Source organism: Halichoerus grypus, chromosome 7, assembly GCF_964656455.1.
Source record: "Halichoerus grypus chromosome 7, mHalGry1.hap1.1, whole genome shotgun sequence".
Taxonomy (NCBI): Eukaryota; Metazoa; Chordata; class Mammalia; order Carnivora; family Phocidae; genus Halichoerus; species Halichoerus grypus.
This window is the reverse complement of record NC_135718.1, coordinates 110,373,654-110,388,921: the sequence shown is the minus strand read 5'-3', so window position 1 is coordinate 110,388,921 and position 15,268 is coordinate 110,373,654. Positions and strand designations below refer to the sequence as shown.

Here is a 15,268-nt window from a genome sequence, read left to right as displayed (position 1 = left end):
CATGGGGATGGGAATAGGTCTGTCCCCACCAGTCAGACTGGGAAACCTCATGATTCACAGAGTTTTGGTAGAGTGACAGATGGGTCTTTGCTCAGTAATGGGGAAGAACCAGTTCTAGACTGAATACTTCTTTGGTCTGACTTAACAAATTTTAACAGTAAGTCCCAAAAGGATCAAACTGTTTCCAAATAACTTAACTCTGCCCCAGAAAAAAGCTCAAGAATATTTATAAGAATACAAAAATTTCCCATACCCCAAAGTAAAATTCACAGTGTCTGACATCCAATCAAAGATTATGAGGCCCAAAAGGAAGCAAAACAATACAACCCATAACAAGCAGAAAAAATCCATTGAAAGTGATGGAGAACTGAAACAGATGTTAAAATTGCCAATCAAGAACATTAAAACAGTTACGTTAAGTGTATTCCACATATTCATACACTTAAAATGAGACATGGAAGATATAACAAAATCTAAATCAAATTTCTAGAGATGAAAAACACACTGGATGGGACAGAATAGAATAGGCAGTGGAGAAGAAAAGACGAGTGAACTTGGAGAAATAGCTATGGAAACTATAAAAAAAATGAAACCCAATGAGAAAAGAACATAATAATTAAAAAAATGAACTGAGCATCAGTGAGCTGTGCAACAACTTCAGGTGGCCTCATATATGTGAATTGGTGTCCTCACAGGAAAGGACATTATTTGAAGAAATAAAGGCCAAAAATTTCCAGTTTTGATGAAAACCATACACTTACAGACAGGAGAAGTTTGATAATCCCTAAGTATAAGAAAAATGAGGGGAACCACACCAAGGCACAATCATAATCAAACTGATTAAAATCAGTGATAATAAGAAAACTCTTAAATGCATCAGAGAAAAAATAGATATATTTATATAAAGTAACAAATGTAAATATGATAGAGATTTCTTACTGGGAACAAGGAAAGCAAGAAGACAGTGAAGTAATATCTTTAAAGTACTGAAAGAAAAATGAAAACCTGTCCATTTAGAATACCCAGGAAAAAAAAATCTTTCAAAGTCAAAAGTAAATAAAGACTTTCAAATGCACAAAAGTGAAAGATTTTTTCACCAGCAGAACTACACTACAGGAAATATTAAGACAAATCCTTCAGGGAGAAGGAAAATGATACCACATGTAAATCTGGATCTATACAAAGAAGTGAATAATACCAGAAATGGTGAGTATCTCAGTAAGTATATTAACTTCTTTCTTATTATTTAGATCTCTTTAAAAGGCAATTGTCTATTTAAACAACAACAAAAAATCAATGTAGTGTGGGGTTTAAAATATAGTAATGTAAAATAAAATGGATGACAATAACAAAAAAGTTGTGAGGGGAGTAATGGAAATATACAATTCTGAAGTTATTTTACTATACATGAAGTAGTGTTATTCTTTGAAGGAATATTGTGATTGAGTTTATATATAATAAACCCTGAAGCAAGCACTGAAATAAAGAGTTATAGCTAATAATCTAGCAATGGAGATACAAAGAATCATAAAAAATATTCAATATACCCCAAAGAAAGCATAAAGCAGGTAGAAAAGAACAAAGAACAGAGGGAACAAATAGAAAAGAAATTGAAGATGGTAGATTTAAGTCTAACCATATACCTAATCACATTGAATGTAAATGGTCTAAATAGCCCAATTAAAAGGCGGAGATTATTCGATTGCATAAAAAAAAAGCGAGACTGAATTGTATGGTGACTACAAGAAACACACTTCCAGTATAAAGATACAAATAGGGTAAAAGTGACAGGATAGAAGAGGATATATCATGCTAATACTAATTGAAAAAGCTGGAGTGGCTATATTATTATCACCAGATATATTTCAGAACAAATAATATTACCAGGGATAATGAAGATAACTTCATAATGATAAAGGTGTCAATTAGTTAAGAGAATATAATAACTCTAAATGTTTATGCATCTAATTATAGTGCTTCAAAATGCATGAAGCAAAAACTCCCAGAACTACAAGAAGAAATAGACAAACCGAAAATTATAGTCTATGATTTTGACTGATGGAATAGGCAGAAACCAGTAAGGATATAGAAAACTGGAATAATGCTATCAAAAACTTGACTTAATTCACATTTATAGAACATTCCACCCAACAACAAATTCTTTTTGAGTGCTCCTGGAACATTCACCAAGATGGATCACTTAATCCTTATTAGGTAGGTACTATCATCCTTAGTATTTACAGTTAGGTAACTGTAACTTAGTATTTACAAGTTAGGCAACTTGCAGGAGATACACAGTTATAAGGTGTCACCGCTGGGCTTTGAACCCAGGGTATTTGACCCAGAACTCTTAATCACTAGGCTCTGTGACCTTCCTTGAACACCTGGAACAGCTCAGCTCTCAGTGAAAACTCTAGGACTTAGAATGCAATCCTTTTTAAATAAACAAAGGAGTAGGCTACTCAAATAGCATTCTGTAAATACTACTTGGAAAGGAAGTACTTTCCCAGTCTCCTCTCATATTCCTACTCAGCCCAAATGGCCTGTCTGCTTCCTTTAAGTGACATGACTTACAGGTATCATAAACTCAGGTCCCACCGCTGCTGGGTCTAAAAAAGAAGACAGTTGCAGGCAATAAAATGCTGATGGGAGCTTGCTCTCCCTCAGGCTGCGTCTGTGTGTGAGAGATGGGTGGTCTAATACACAAACGAGGATGGATCAAGATGCACGTTTGCCCCTCTTTAGAATGCCAGGATTCAGACAGCAACTCCTTTTCCACCAAGGAAATACGTTTTTATTAAAATGAAGCAAAGACTCTCTAGCTTATGGTTGATTTTCTCTGCCTACCTTCTTATCTCTGTTATTAGTTCTAAAATGTATATAATAATTACAACATGGAAAAACTTTGTAATGTTTTCCAGGGCGAGGTTTCCTTACTTATCGGCAAGAAAATGCCATGGAGGGGGAACACCTTTTTAATGGATCTTTGGCTGAGGCTTGGCACATGGTTGTTCTATGGGAGGAAATGTGAAATGGGGATATTATTCTGCCTCACCATGCTAAGAGGAGGATTCAAACTGCTCAGGAGCATGAATTTTGATGATGGAATTAAAAAAAAAATCAGTTTTCTCTTCAGTATGCACTCTTTCTCCTCATCCACTCCACTGGACCCTCAACCAGTCTTCACATCCAGCTGCCTTCCCTTCTATCTTTCCTAACTACAATCAGTGGCTCCCCAGTTCCTGCTGTCTCTCTCATTTCCCTCAACAGCCCCTTTCCTTTTCCTCCCGCGACTGGCCCATCCAGCTCTCTCCTCCCTCCCTCCGCAGTCCCTGAGGAGATCAAAGAGTGACAGTGAGGCTGCCTCCGGGAGACTCGTTTCCAGCTCCCCCTCCCGGCTGGGCTGAGTTGTGGGCTGCGAGACCGGAGGCTGGGCCGGGGCGTCTTGGCTTCTGGGGGGGGGGGGGCGGATTAGGAAAGCGGTGTCTGCAGCAGCACTGCATCCAGTAGAAAAGTAAAACTCCCTTTGTGCTAGTTAGCGTGGTGTCTGTCCCCTCAAGTTTGGGACTTGGCCGCACATTCTTGAAAGCCATTGTTCGCACTGAGGTTCTTAGGTCAGGAGCAGCGCCGGCGGGAGCGGAGCTGACACTGGGAGCGCTTCCCTGGTACCGAACTGACCCTAGCGTCGGCGGAGAGAGAAGTCGCCCTCCGGGAGGGGGGGGCTCCAGCGCCTAGGGTGGGGGGCAGCCGCTGGCCAATCAGGAGGCGAGGCCGCGCCGGGCTTCCCCTCCGAGCTCCCGAGCGAGCGGCGCACAGTGGAAAGTTGGGAGCCTGAGTGGCTGGCCCCGGCGGAGAGCGGCGGCGGAGAGCGGCGGCGAGGGCGGCAGGACTCGGCGCGGCGCCGCAGGGCTCGGAGCGGCCCCCGGGGCATGGGCCGGGCGCGCTGCCCGCTCTCCGCGACACGCCGCGCGCGGCCCGCGGGCACCTAGCCGGCCCGGAGGAAGCTGCGTCCAGACAAAAGCTGCCGCATCTCCGCCCGCTCAGCCCCTGCAGGGCTGCGGGGTTGGTGCCCGTCCCCCTCGGATTGTCGCCTCCAAACTTTTGCTAGTTCAGAGAGCTTTCGAGAGCCTAATGAGTTGCTCTGAGAGGAAGCCCCCTGCGTGTTGTTGAGGAGGGCTAAGCACAGTGCTAAGGCGACCAGGAGAAAAAAAAAAAAAAAAGAAAAAAAAAGGGAAGACAAGACAATGATTTCCTGGGACATTGTCCACACCGTATTCCTGTTTGCTCTTCTTTATTCTTCCCTAGCTCAAGATGCAAGCCCCCAGTCAGAGACAGGGGCTGAGGAAATTCCCGAGGGGGCCTCCACCTTGGCTTTTGTGTTTGATGTGACTGGTTCCATGTATGATGATTTAGTTCAGGTGATCGAAGGGGCTTCCAAAATCCTGGAGACGTCTTTGAAAAGACCTAAGAGACCACTTTTCAACTTCGCTTTGGTGCCTTTCCATGATCCAGGTAAGGGAAATATTTATTCTTTGTGTTTGTTATTTCTCATGATTCCCTTATGTCTTATGCTCCGAAATTATTTCAGTGTTAGGAAGTTTCCAAACCTGTTTTTTTTTTTTTTTTTCTTTTAATGTGTAGCTGAAAACCATTGTAACAAAGACTTGCTCTTTGGCATCTGGCTTGGCTCCCCGGCTCCTCCTCAGGTCTTGTAGGTGCTTGGGCAGTGACCCCCAAACCTGGAAGTGTGGAATTGCAGTAAAAACCAGACCCCAGAGTCCTGAGCAAGGACGTGGAAACTGGAGTTCATTGACTTTTTAATTTTAGAGCTAAAGAATGCTTAATTATGAAGGCAGATTTGGACCTGGGTATCCAGCAGCGCTGCTCTGAGAGCTCCCATCCCGGTTGAGAGCACACTCAGGATAACTCTCACATGAGAGGGGGAGGAAAAACCTGTTGTGTGAGACCCAAGGAAGCTTGTAATTACTGGTGGAACCGAAGGGATGAAAATAAGAGAGAGGCCATTCATTTCTTAACTGAATCTATTCATCTTTGCCCCCAAGTCATCATTACTTCGGTTCTCAGATGCGTAGAAACATTCTGTCCACGTCTCATCCAATAGAAATGCATGTAATTTGGTTGTCGGTGCTCTTTTAAAGGTAGTTGAAGCAAATTAACTGTACTTTTCCCCCCAAAGCCATGGGTTTCAGCTGCTCCGAGGTAATATGATCCTATTTACTTTTTTCAGTTGCTATTTCAAGTGGCACCTTTCTGTGAGGCTCAGAGGAGCCCTCCTTGTCATTGCCAAGGGCAGCATTGCAGGGGGGGAGGCCCTGGGGCTCGCTGTCTGACAGCCACCTGAGTTTCATTAGCACAAGTCCCTGCCCGGTTGAAGAAATACAGCAGTGGTTTCTTAAAAGTCCTCCCCCACTGTTCTCCCACATTTTTCCTGCTTTGAAAGTCTCTCTCTTCGCTTAGAAGACCTTGCTTGACACAACCTCTTCACAATGGGAGCTTGATATTGAGAATCTCAAATTCTTTCCTTGTGCATTTTGACAAACATATGAGTTCACATTATTGCTAGGTCTTAAATGTGGCAGGTTCCAGCTTTCTAAAAAAAAAAAAGCATGGGGAGAAATTTAGAGGGAAATGGAACTTTCTGGGTTTTTTTTTTTTGTTGTTGTTCTTCAAATGATGAAAATAAGAACCTATCCTACTTCTCTGGGACATATAGAAGAGTAGGGTAGGTTTTTCTACATTTCTACATTGATTAAGCACGAAATGCTCTGCATATTTGAATAAAGAATTAAATGGTCCTTTACTGTTTTTACTGTCTTAGTAAGACACCTCATGTGTTATGTTTTGATTTCTTAAATGTCAAGATGCCAGTTGTGATGCAGTTCAAGACTTTCGCTGTTTTGGAATAGCTTAAATATGTTTTTTCTATGGGGCTATAGCTGAAGTTGGCTAAAAAATAAAGTAAAAATTGTTTTCTCTAATTAACATCACAATTTACTCCAAAAGACTCTTACAAAATGATGTTGGTGCAAACAACACAAAAATCACCTCCAGTCATAAGTGGAAACTGGATCACCATGATATTTTGATGTGATATGAAAAATTATTGGAATAAATTGTATTGTGGTGTGCCGCTTTCCAGTTGTTACCAAATGGGAAAGTATGCTGTAGTTGACTTTCCTGTGGTACTTGGCATGCTATAGCTTTTAGAAATAATATGAGAAAATGATTAAATTGGTTCCATAAAATTAATTGCATGTATAATTCCAAAAAATTAGCTTTATTGTGATTCAAAGTACAGAGAAGTGGCCAAGTGTTTATGTTGTCTAAGACTATTTAAACTATTTTTGAAGATAAAGAGGGAGATAGAAATTAAAACATACTAATAACCTTTAATTTAGTTTGCTAATTCACTTTACTGGATTATGATATTATCTTTGTGTGACATTTGCGTGTTTGTGTGTGTATGGTGTGTGTAATCATTTAAGAGTTTTTGATTCTCTTGTTCTTTTGATTGGTGATCAGCCTGGAATGACAGAAAGAGCCTTGAATGGGGATTGGCTGTATACTAAGTGACGTTAGAAAAGTCAATTTACTTGTTTCCTTGACTATAAAATGAGAGAATTGGATTTGAGCAGCTCTGAGTTCACTTCTGACTATGACATTTTATGGCTGGCTGTTTTACTTGTGGTTGTTTTTCATAGCTCCTAACATATCCTTACTGTTGGGTGCTACAACTGACATGGAGAGAAATAATGGGTGGACTTTAATACAACAATTATAACCTTGACTACTTAGAGCTTTTCAAAGCTGGGTAAGATCCGAGATATACTCTAAGGCATTTGACAAAAATCTTTAGGCCTTTGTACATGATTGCTTTGGACTTCTGCATTACGGTTTGGCTCAAGGTGTGTGTGTGTGGGTGCGGGTAAAAATTAAAATACATAGAAAACACAGGCATACGTGAGGCAGAAGTGAAACAGTTTAACAAGGAAGTGATAAAAGTCATTCAGAAAATGTGCATATAAAGAAGCCGGCGTCAGGAGGACCCAGAACACACCCATGGTGGGAGGAAGTACCAGAGAGGACGAGGATCATGAAAAGTCAAGCCAACCTTTTGATGCTGACTGCGGTTAAGATGGGTTTTTCACTTCCGTAATAACATTTAGTGTATTAATTTTTAACAGCTTCACTGAGATATAATTCCCTTATTATATAATCGTTCATTTAAAATGTGTAATTCAGTGGTTTTTAGTTTATTCACAGGTACATGCAACCATCACCACAGTCTGGAACATCCTCATCACCTCAAAGAGAAACCCTGTGCCTTTTACTTATCAGTCCCTTAGCTCCCTATCATCACCCTCCCAGTGCTAAGCAAGCACTAATTTACTTTCTGTCTGTAGATTTTCCTGTTCCGGCCTTTCATCTGAATGCAGTCATATAATATGTGGTCTTTTTTGACTGGCTTCTTTCACTTAAACATAATGTTTTCAAGATTCATTCATGTTATAGCATGTGTCAGGATTTTATTCCTTTTAATGGCTAAATGATATTCTATTGTGTGGGTATACCACATTTTGCTTATCTATTAATCCATAATGGCTACTTAGGGTTTTGGCTATTATGAATAGTGCTTCTATCAACATTTATGTACTAGTTTCTGTGTGGATATATGTGATGTTGTAATTTATTAATAAATATATATTTGGTCTTCATTCCCATTTCTTGCATAGAGCTCCTAAAACCCTTGTAATATCCTAAGTGATGAGAGCCATAAAATTGCCTTTTGTTATGTTAATGGAGTGACTTTTTGGATCCCACCTAAGGATAGAGGCTGGTTGCCAGGAGATTCAACCATGTGATTAGAGGGTTGGAATTTTCAGTCCCACTCCAGACTTCTGGGGAGGGGTGAGGGGTGGAGGTTGAATCACTTGCCAGTGGCCAGTGATTTAATCAGTCATGACTATGTAATGAAGCCTCCATAAAAACCCAATAGGACAGGGTTTGTATTGCTTTGGGGCCATTCACATGAGATTTGGGGAGAATGGCACTCTCAAAGAAGACATGGAAGCTTCACACCCCTTTCCGCATACCTTTCCTCATGCATCTCTTCCATCCGGTTGTTTCTGAGTTACATCCTTTTATAAAAAACTGATAATCTAGTGAGTCAGTGGGTTCCCTGAGTTTTTTGAGCCACTCTAGCAAATTCATCAAATTAAGAAAGGGGTCGTGGGAGCCTCTGATTTATAGCCAGTTGGTTGGAGGTACAGGTAACAACCTGGACTTGCAGCTGGCCTGGGGGTGGGGTGGGCAGTCTTGCAGAACTGAACCCTTACCCTGTGGAATCTGGTGGTGTCTGAGAATAGCTTGTTGTGATGTGAGGAAACCTCCCCATCCCCACATTGACACTGAGTGCTCACAACACAGAAGAACGTATGTTTTCATTTCTCTTGGGTACGTACCTAGGAGTGGAATTCCTGGATCATAGTAACTCTATGTTGAATTGTTTGAGGAACTGCCAGACTGTTTTCCAAAGCATTTATACCATGTTCCATTCCCACCAGCAGTGTGTGAGGGTTCTGATTCCTTCACATCTAATCACCACTAGTTTATTATTGAACTTGTTGATTCTTACATTTTAATTTTTGCTGTGCTTTTTACGACACTCAAAATTTGTTTCTTTCTTAGCACACAACTTTGAGGAGGGCTGATGGTCTTCCTCTAATAACAGCTCCTTTTATCATCAGTCTTCCAATTCTCTCTGTAAGACAGGTACTAGAGACAGAGGGAAGAGAATGGGGCAGTGTGGATAAATGAGTCTCTTCATATAAAGAAAAATTCTCTTTCATTATGTCTCTGGTTTTTCCCCAGGATATCTTTTATCTGTCTTCATTCATTCATTCATTCATTCACTCACTCACCTATTATGTCTCAGTCTCATCACTTCAGACACTGGGCATACAGTTGTCTGAGTAAAACAGACAAATGCTTCTGCTCTCATAGAGCTTATATTCTACTGGCAGAGGCTACCGGCAATGAGGAAAATAATTAAAATATATATGATATGTTTGTTGGTGGTAATTGGTCTGGAGAAAATAAAAAGCAGAAAAAGAGCATGAGGAGTTTGAAGTGAGTTGAGTGTGTTGATATTTAAAATGTGGTGGTCAGAGAAGCTCCCAATTGAAGAGGTCACATTTGAACAAAGACTTGAAGGAGACGAGGGAGGAAGCAATGAGGATATCTGAGGAAAGACTTTTGCAGGCAGAGGAACAATAAATGAAGTGTTCTGAACATGGCAAGAGCATCCTGACATGTTCAAGGAACCATGAAAAGACCAGTGTATCCAGAGCACAGTGGGGGATAGGGAGAAGTTAGGAGGTGAGATGAGAAACATGGTGGGGCACACCATGAAAGGGCTCATAAGCCACTGTGACTTTGGCTTTTCTCTAAGTGAGATGCAGAGCCATTTTAGAGTTTTGAACAGAGTAGTGACATGATGTGACTTATGCATACATGTAAATCATTCTACTGTTTGAAAATACTCTAAAGGAGAGCAAGGGCAGAAATAGGGAAGATAGGAGACTATTGTATCATTCAGGCACAAGAGGATGGTATATCGTGGGTGAATTTGGTAGCTGTGGAAGTTTGGGGAGAGAGTTGGATTCTGTATATATTTTGAAGATTAAACCAGAAAGATTTAATGATGTGTGAGGAAAAAGAAGACAAGGCTGATGCTAAGGATTTGTCTTGATTAAATGGAAGCATAGCATAGCCATTTACTGAGATGGAGAAAAATGAGCAAGAAGCAGGTTTGAGAAAATGTTTGGGAGGATGAGGCTTTAATTTTTGGATATGGTTAAGTTTGAGATGTTTTTTGGTACCCAAGTGGAGATATTAAGAAGGCAGTTGGATATATGAAATTAAGGTTCAAGAGAAGAGGTCTGGGTCAGAGATATAAATTTGGGATCCAAAGGTATACATATAGATGATATTTAGGGCTGTGAGTCTAGATGAGCCACTGAGGGACTGATTACTTGAAAAATAGTAGAGGTCTGAGGACCCAGCCCTGGGACAGCAATTGTTAGCAGTCAGAGAGATGAGGATGAACCAGCAAAGTAGCCTAAGAAATTGAAGTCAGAGAGGGAAAAGAAGAGTACATTATCCTAAAAGTCAAGAGAGGAAAGTATTTTCAGGAAGAAGCACTAATTGGTTAATTAAGAGGAGGCTAGCGAATTGGCTAGTCAATTTAGCAATGTGGGAGTCATTGGTGACTCAACAACCATAGTGAAGTGTAGTGATGGGAGTGAAAGGCTGTTTGGAGAGAATTCAGAAGAGAATGGGAGAAAAATAATTGGAAATCTTTGGAATTATATTGTTGTTTCCAACTACTGGAATGGTTACTTTGTTCATGAAGGGAAAATTGAAATTAGTTTTGATAAATGATTCAACCAGTATTTTACAAAGTGCAAATTCAACGTATTAGAAAGAACATCCAATTTGGAACTGAAGATTTGTGTTATTTTCCTTATTCTGTCATTTGAGCAAATCATTCAATCTCGCCAGACTTCTGTTTCTCTATTTATAAAATTAGTGCCTTGGTAGGTTATTAAAGTTTGTGATTTTTAATGACTGTAATATGGTGAAAGATAAGTGACTGCAAAGGAATTCAGAGTAGCAAGGACTTGATTCATTGGGAGAAATACCAGCTTACTTTCTCTGTACTTAAAGAGTTTCATTGTAATAAAACCTGTGAGCCCTCAGTGACTTTGTATGTTTCTTTCTGCAAGACCTACAAGGTGTTAAGAAAGCACTCTAGGACTTTTATGAAAAGATTCTCTTAGAATATTTTTCTGAGCAATAGCAAAATCACTGGAAGCCATAATGAATAGAAAGATTTTTACAAAGAAAATATTGCACATTTAGACTTTGAAAACAAATTTATATGAACTAAACTTCAAATTGAAATATTTTGAGTTCCAGTATGTAGAGGAAAAAGAACTACAAAACTCTTAGTCTCCTTTTGCTTCTAGCATATTCTACAGGAAGAAGGATTTTCATGAGGAAAAGGATTGGTCTTTAAAGTCCAAGAGAAATCCAACCAAAGGCAATGAACTAACATTTAAGAATGAGAGATTTTGTTTGGACAATGATAACTCTCTTTCCTAGGATGATAGACTATTTTAACCTGAGAGAGTAGAACTATGTCACTGGATGTTTTCTGAGGGTATCTAGAGGTGTTTTTCTATGTACAATGAAAACTTTCTCCCCAAATATTAGGACCAAATTTTGATAAATCAAATATGTTAAATGTGTTAGGGATGTTTCTATTTAACCAAATCCTCCTGACTCCCACAGAATGGTGGAGTTTTTGTTTTTGTTTTTGTTGTTGCTGTTGAGTGGAAGAGCACCCTTCTGATTGATTGTTGGTAAATCAGAATTTGGTTTTGCTTATGGTTTGTCTCTGGTCAAACAAACAGTACCCATTCTCAGTGGTCTTTATAATTCTGCTTACCTACCTTTTTCTCTGACTAGACATTAACCTCCTTGGGCAGGGACTGCCCCACTTATCTCACAGGCCTGGAACACAGTAGACACATAAAAAATATTTCATGAGTGAATGAATGAATGAATGAATGAATGCTGGAAACAAGAACCAGTGATTTCTCTGGGCATTTTAATCTTTGCCTTTCATTTCTGTGACTTTACTTTTTATTTTTTAAAGATTTTATTTATTTATGGAGATTCCTCAAAAAGTTAAAAATAGAGCTACCCTATGACCCAGGAATTGCACTACTAGGTATTTATCCAAAGGACATAAACATAGTGATTCAAAGGGGCATATGCACCCCAGTGTTTATAGCAGCAATGTCCACAGTTGCCAAAATACAGAAAGAACCCAGATGCCCATTGACAGATGAATGGATAAAGAAGATAAGAAGATGTGGTGTGTGTGTGTATATACACACATTTTATGTATATAAATAATGGAATATTACTCAGCCATCAAAAAGAATGAGAGCTTGCTATTTGCAATGATGTGGATGGAACTAGAGGGTATTATGCTAAACGAAATAAGTCCGTCAGAGAAAGACAAATATATGATTTCACTTATATGTGGAATTTAAGAAACAAAACAGATAAACATAGGGGAAGGGAAGGAAAAATAAAATAAGATGAAATCAGAGAGGGTGACAAACCATGAGGTTCAACTATGGGAAACAAATTGAGGGTTGCTGGAGGGGAGGTGGGTGGGGGGATGGGGTAACTGGATGATGGGCATTAAGGAGGGCACTTGATGTAATGAGCACTGGGTGTTATATGCAACTGGTGAATCACTAAAATCTACCTCTGAAAATAATAAAACACTATATGTTATTAAAGTGATTTTAAATTAAAAAAAGATTTTATTTATTTATTTGACACAGAGAGAGAGAGTGCATGAGCAGGGGGTGGGGCAGAGAGAGAGGGAGAAGCAGAATCTGCTGAGAAGGGAGTCTGATGTGGGGCTTGATTCTAGGACCCCGGGATCATGACCTGAGCCGAAGGCAAGACGCTTAACCAACTGAGCCACCCACGCACCCCATGCAACTTTTCTTTTTAAATCATAACAATCAGAAGAACAAAAATAAACAACATAATGATTTACTAATTCGGCCTTTGGTGATACATACGTCCCATCTAAGATTGAATATGATTTGGAGGTATCATTGTGATCCAGGTAATGCCTGAGTCTTTGGGTAGTCATTGAATGTTTGTATAGCAGGTGAATTTGGGGAAGGGTGGATTTCTATGCAGTCTGGAATGTCTCAGCTGAATTACCTTCTATTTTTTACTAAACTGGCTGAAAAAGTGTCACAACAAATAAATTAATTTCTAAGGATCACTGTAAATAAAAGATTCACATTATAGGTAGTTCTCAGAAGTCTACAGGGATTTTCACTCAACCTTGGTTTTATTTTTTCTGATAAATCTCCATGAGGATTCCCATCTCTATGGAGAATAGGAAAAATTTAAAACTGGACTTATGTCAAATGTAAGGTGAAATCATATCAACTTTCCCTACTTGAGTGATACTACGGTTAAATAAGACAATATATATGAAAATCCTTTAAAAGTGGTATAGAATCAGTGGTGTTGCTCTTACTGAATGACTCACATTTGTCAATAAAGATTGAATGGGTGCTGCAGAGGAGCCAATTATTAAGAAAAATAGTAGAATATTTATACAATAAGACTAAAAAATTAAATAGAAAAATATCCCCTTGATAATGTGGCTATTAACCTCTGGGCAAAGGGCAATTCAAACAAGTTCAAATGTAGTACCATTCTAATAACATTCACTGCTTGAGAAGCATGAGCTCTTTGCTGCACTGGTCCCTTGAGCCCTTGACCACTGCTTTATAATTGGGAAACCAGCAAGAGAATTTAAAAATCCAAAGATAAGTCATCATATTCATTGATTCATTCATTTATTCACTTACTCATCAGTCAATAATAGACTTCTTACTATTTGTCAAGTACTGTGGTAGGTACTTTTGATCCAAAAATAATGAAGCATAACTTAGAAGAAGTTAATAGTTTCTGGGGAGAAGAGCAAGAGTAATAGCAATATTATATACCACAATACATTTTATAGTGGAAAGAAACACAGGGGGCTGTGTGAGCCCAGAGCAGTGCCCCTGATTCAGAATTCAAAAGGTGATGGACCCTAAAGTGTTTCTGGAAGTATAGCCTGGGCTAAAACCTGAACATAGTGCATGAGTAAAAGTAGTTTAATCAAAATATTAAGGAGTTTGGATTTCATCCTGAAAGCTATCAGGAGCTTGGAAGGATTATAAGTGAGGAGTGACATAGTTGGGTTTTCATTTTAGATCTCTGTCTCTTGGATGGATTGGAGCAAGGCATCCTGAGAGCTGAGAGCTGAGAGCTGAAATCTGAGGCAATCACAGTAATTCAGGGGGGAAATATTGAGGTGACTTGGATTAAGGAAGAAGGTTATAGATTTCTGAGCTATTAGCAAAGTCCAATGGACTGGACTTGGCCCTTAGAATATGCGAAAAAGGGAAATATGAATTCCTGCTTAGGTTAAAATATGAAATTGGCAACAATTGAAGAGAAAATGTATGTAAAGTCAACTTTAAGAGATACCATTACTCTCAGGCCAGTAGTCTTGATAATAAGCTCCTTATACATTAAGTTGACTAAAATAAAGTATCAACCAAAAGTATGGGGGGGTCAACAATGAAAATGAGAGTCACAGAAACAGCTAAGTCATTGTACAACCAAGTTCTTTATTTTAATTGAGGTATAATTGACATGTAACATATTGAATTCAGGTGTACAACATAATGATTTGTTATTTGTGTATATTGTGAAATGATCACCACAATAAGTCTAGTGAACATCTGTCACCATACATAGTTATAAAAATTTGTTTTCTTGTGATGAGTACTTTTAAGATTTACTTCTCAGCAACTTTTAAATATGCAATACAGTGTTGACTCTAGTCACCATGCTGTACACTATATTCTCATGATTGACTTATTTTATTACTGGAAGTTTGTACTTTTTGACCCCTTCACCCATTTGACACCCTCTGCAACCCCCATTTGGCAACCACCAATTTGTTTTCTAAATCTATGAGCTTGGTTTTGTTTTCCACATATAAGTGAGATCATACAGTATTTGTCTTTCTTTGTCTGACCGATTTCACTTAACATCATACCCTCTAGGTCCATCCATGTTGTCGCAACTGGCAAGATTTCCTTCTTTCTTATGGCTGAATAATGTTTCATTGTATATATACCACATTATCTACTCATCCATTGATGGATATTTAGGTTGTTTACATATCTTGATTATTACAAATAATGCTGCAATGAACATGGGGGTCCATGTATCTTTTTGAAGTAGTGTTTTTGTTTTCTTCAGATAGATACCCTTGTGGTATTGCCGAATATTATGGTTGCTCTATTTTTAATTTTTTGAGGAACCTCCATACTGTTTTCCTTAGGGGCTGCACCGATTTACATTCCTGTCAACAGTGCGCAAGGGTTCCCTTTTCTCCACATCTTTGCCAACATTTGATATTTCTTGTCTTTTTGATAATAGCCATTCTAACAGGTGTAAGATGATATCTCATGTGGTTTTGGTTTGCCTTTTCCTGATTACTATGATGTTGAGCATATTTTCATATACCTGTTGGTCATCTGTATGTCTTCTTTGGAAACATGTCTATTCAGATCCT

General features: G+C 39.0%; 1 protein-coding gene across 1 annotated transcript in view; it reads left to right on the top strand.

The window, feature by feature from the left end:
- Nucleotides 1–3,695: 3,695 nt before the first annotated feature.
- Nucleotides 3,696–15,268, top strand: part of HMCN1 (hemicentin 1) — a 478,487-nt gene continuing 466,914 nt past the window's right edge. Inside the window, exon 1 of the mRNA XM_078078047.1 lies at nucleotides 3,696–4,512. Within this exon, the coding sequence (XP_077934173.1) occupies nucleotides 4,245–4,512 (268 nt within the window). The 5' untranslated portion in view covers nucleotides 3,696–4,244. The remainder of the gene's footprint in view (nucleotides 4,513–15,268) is intronic.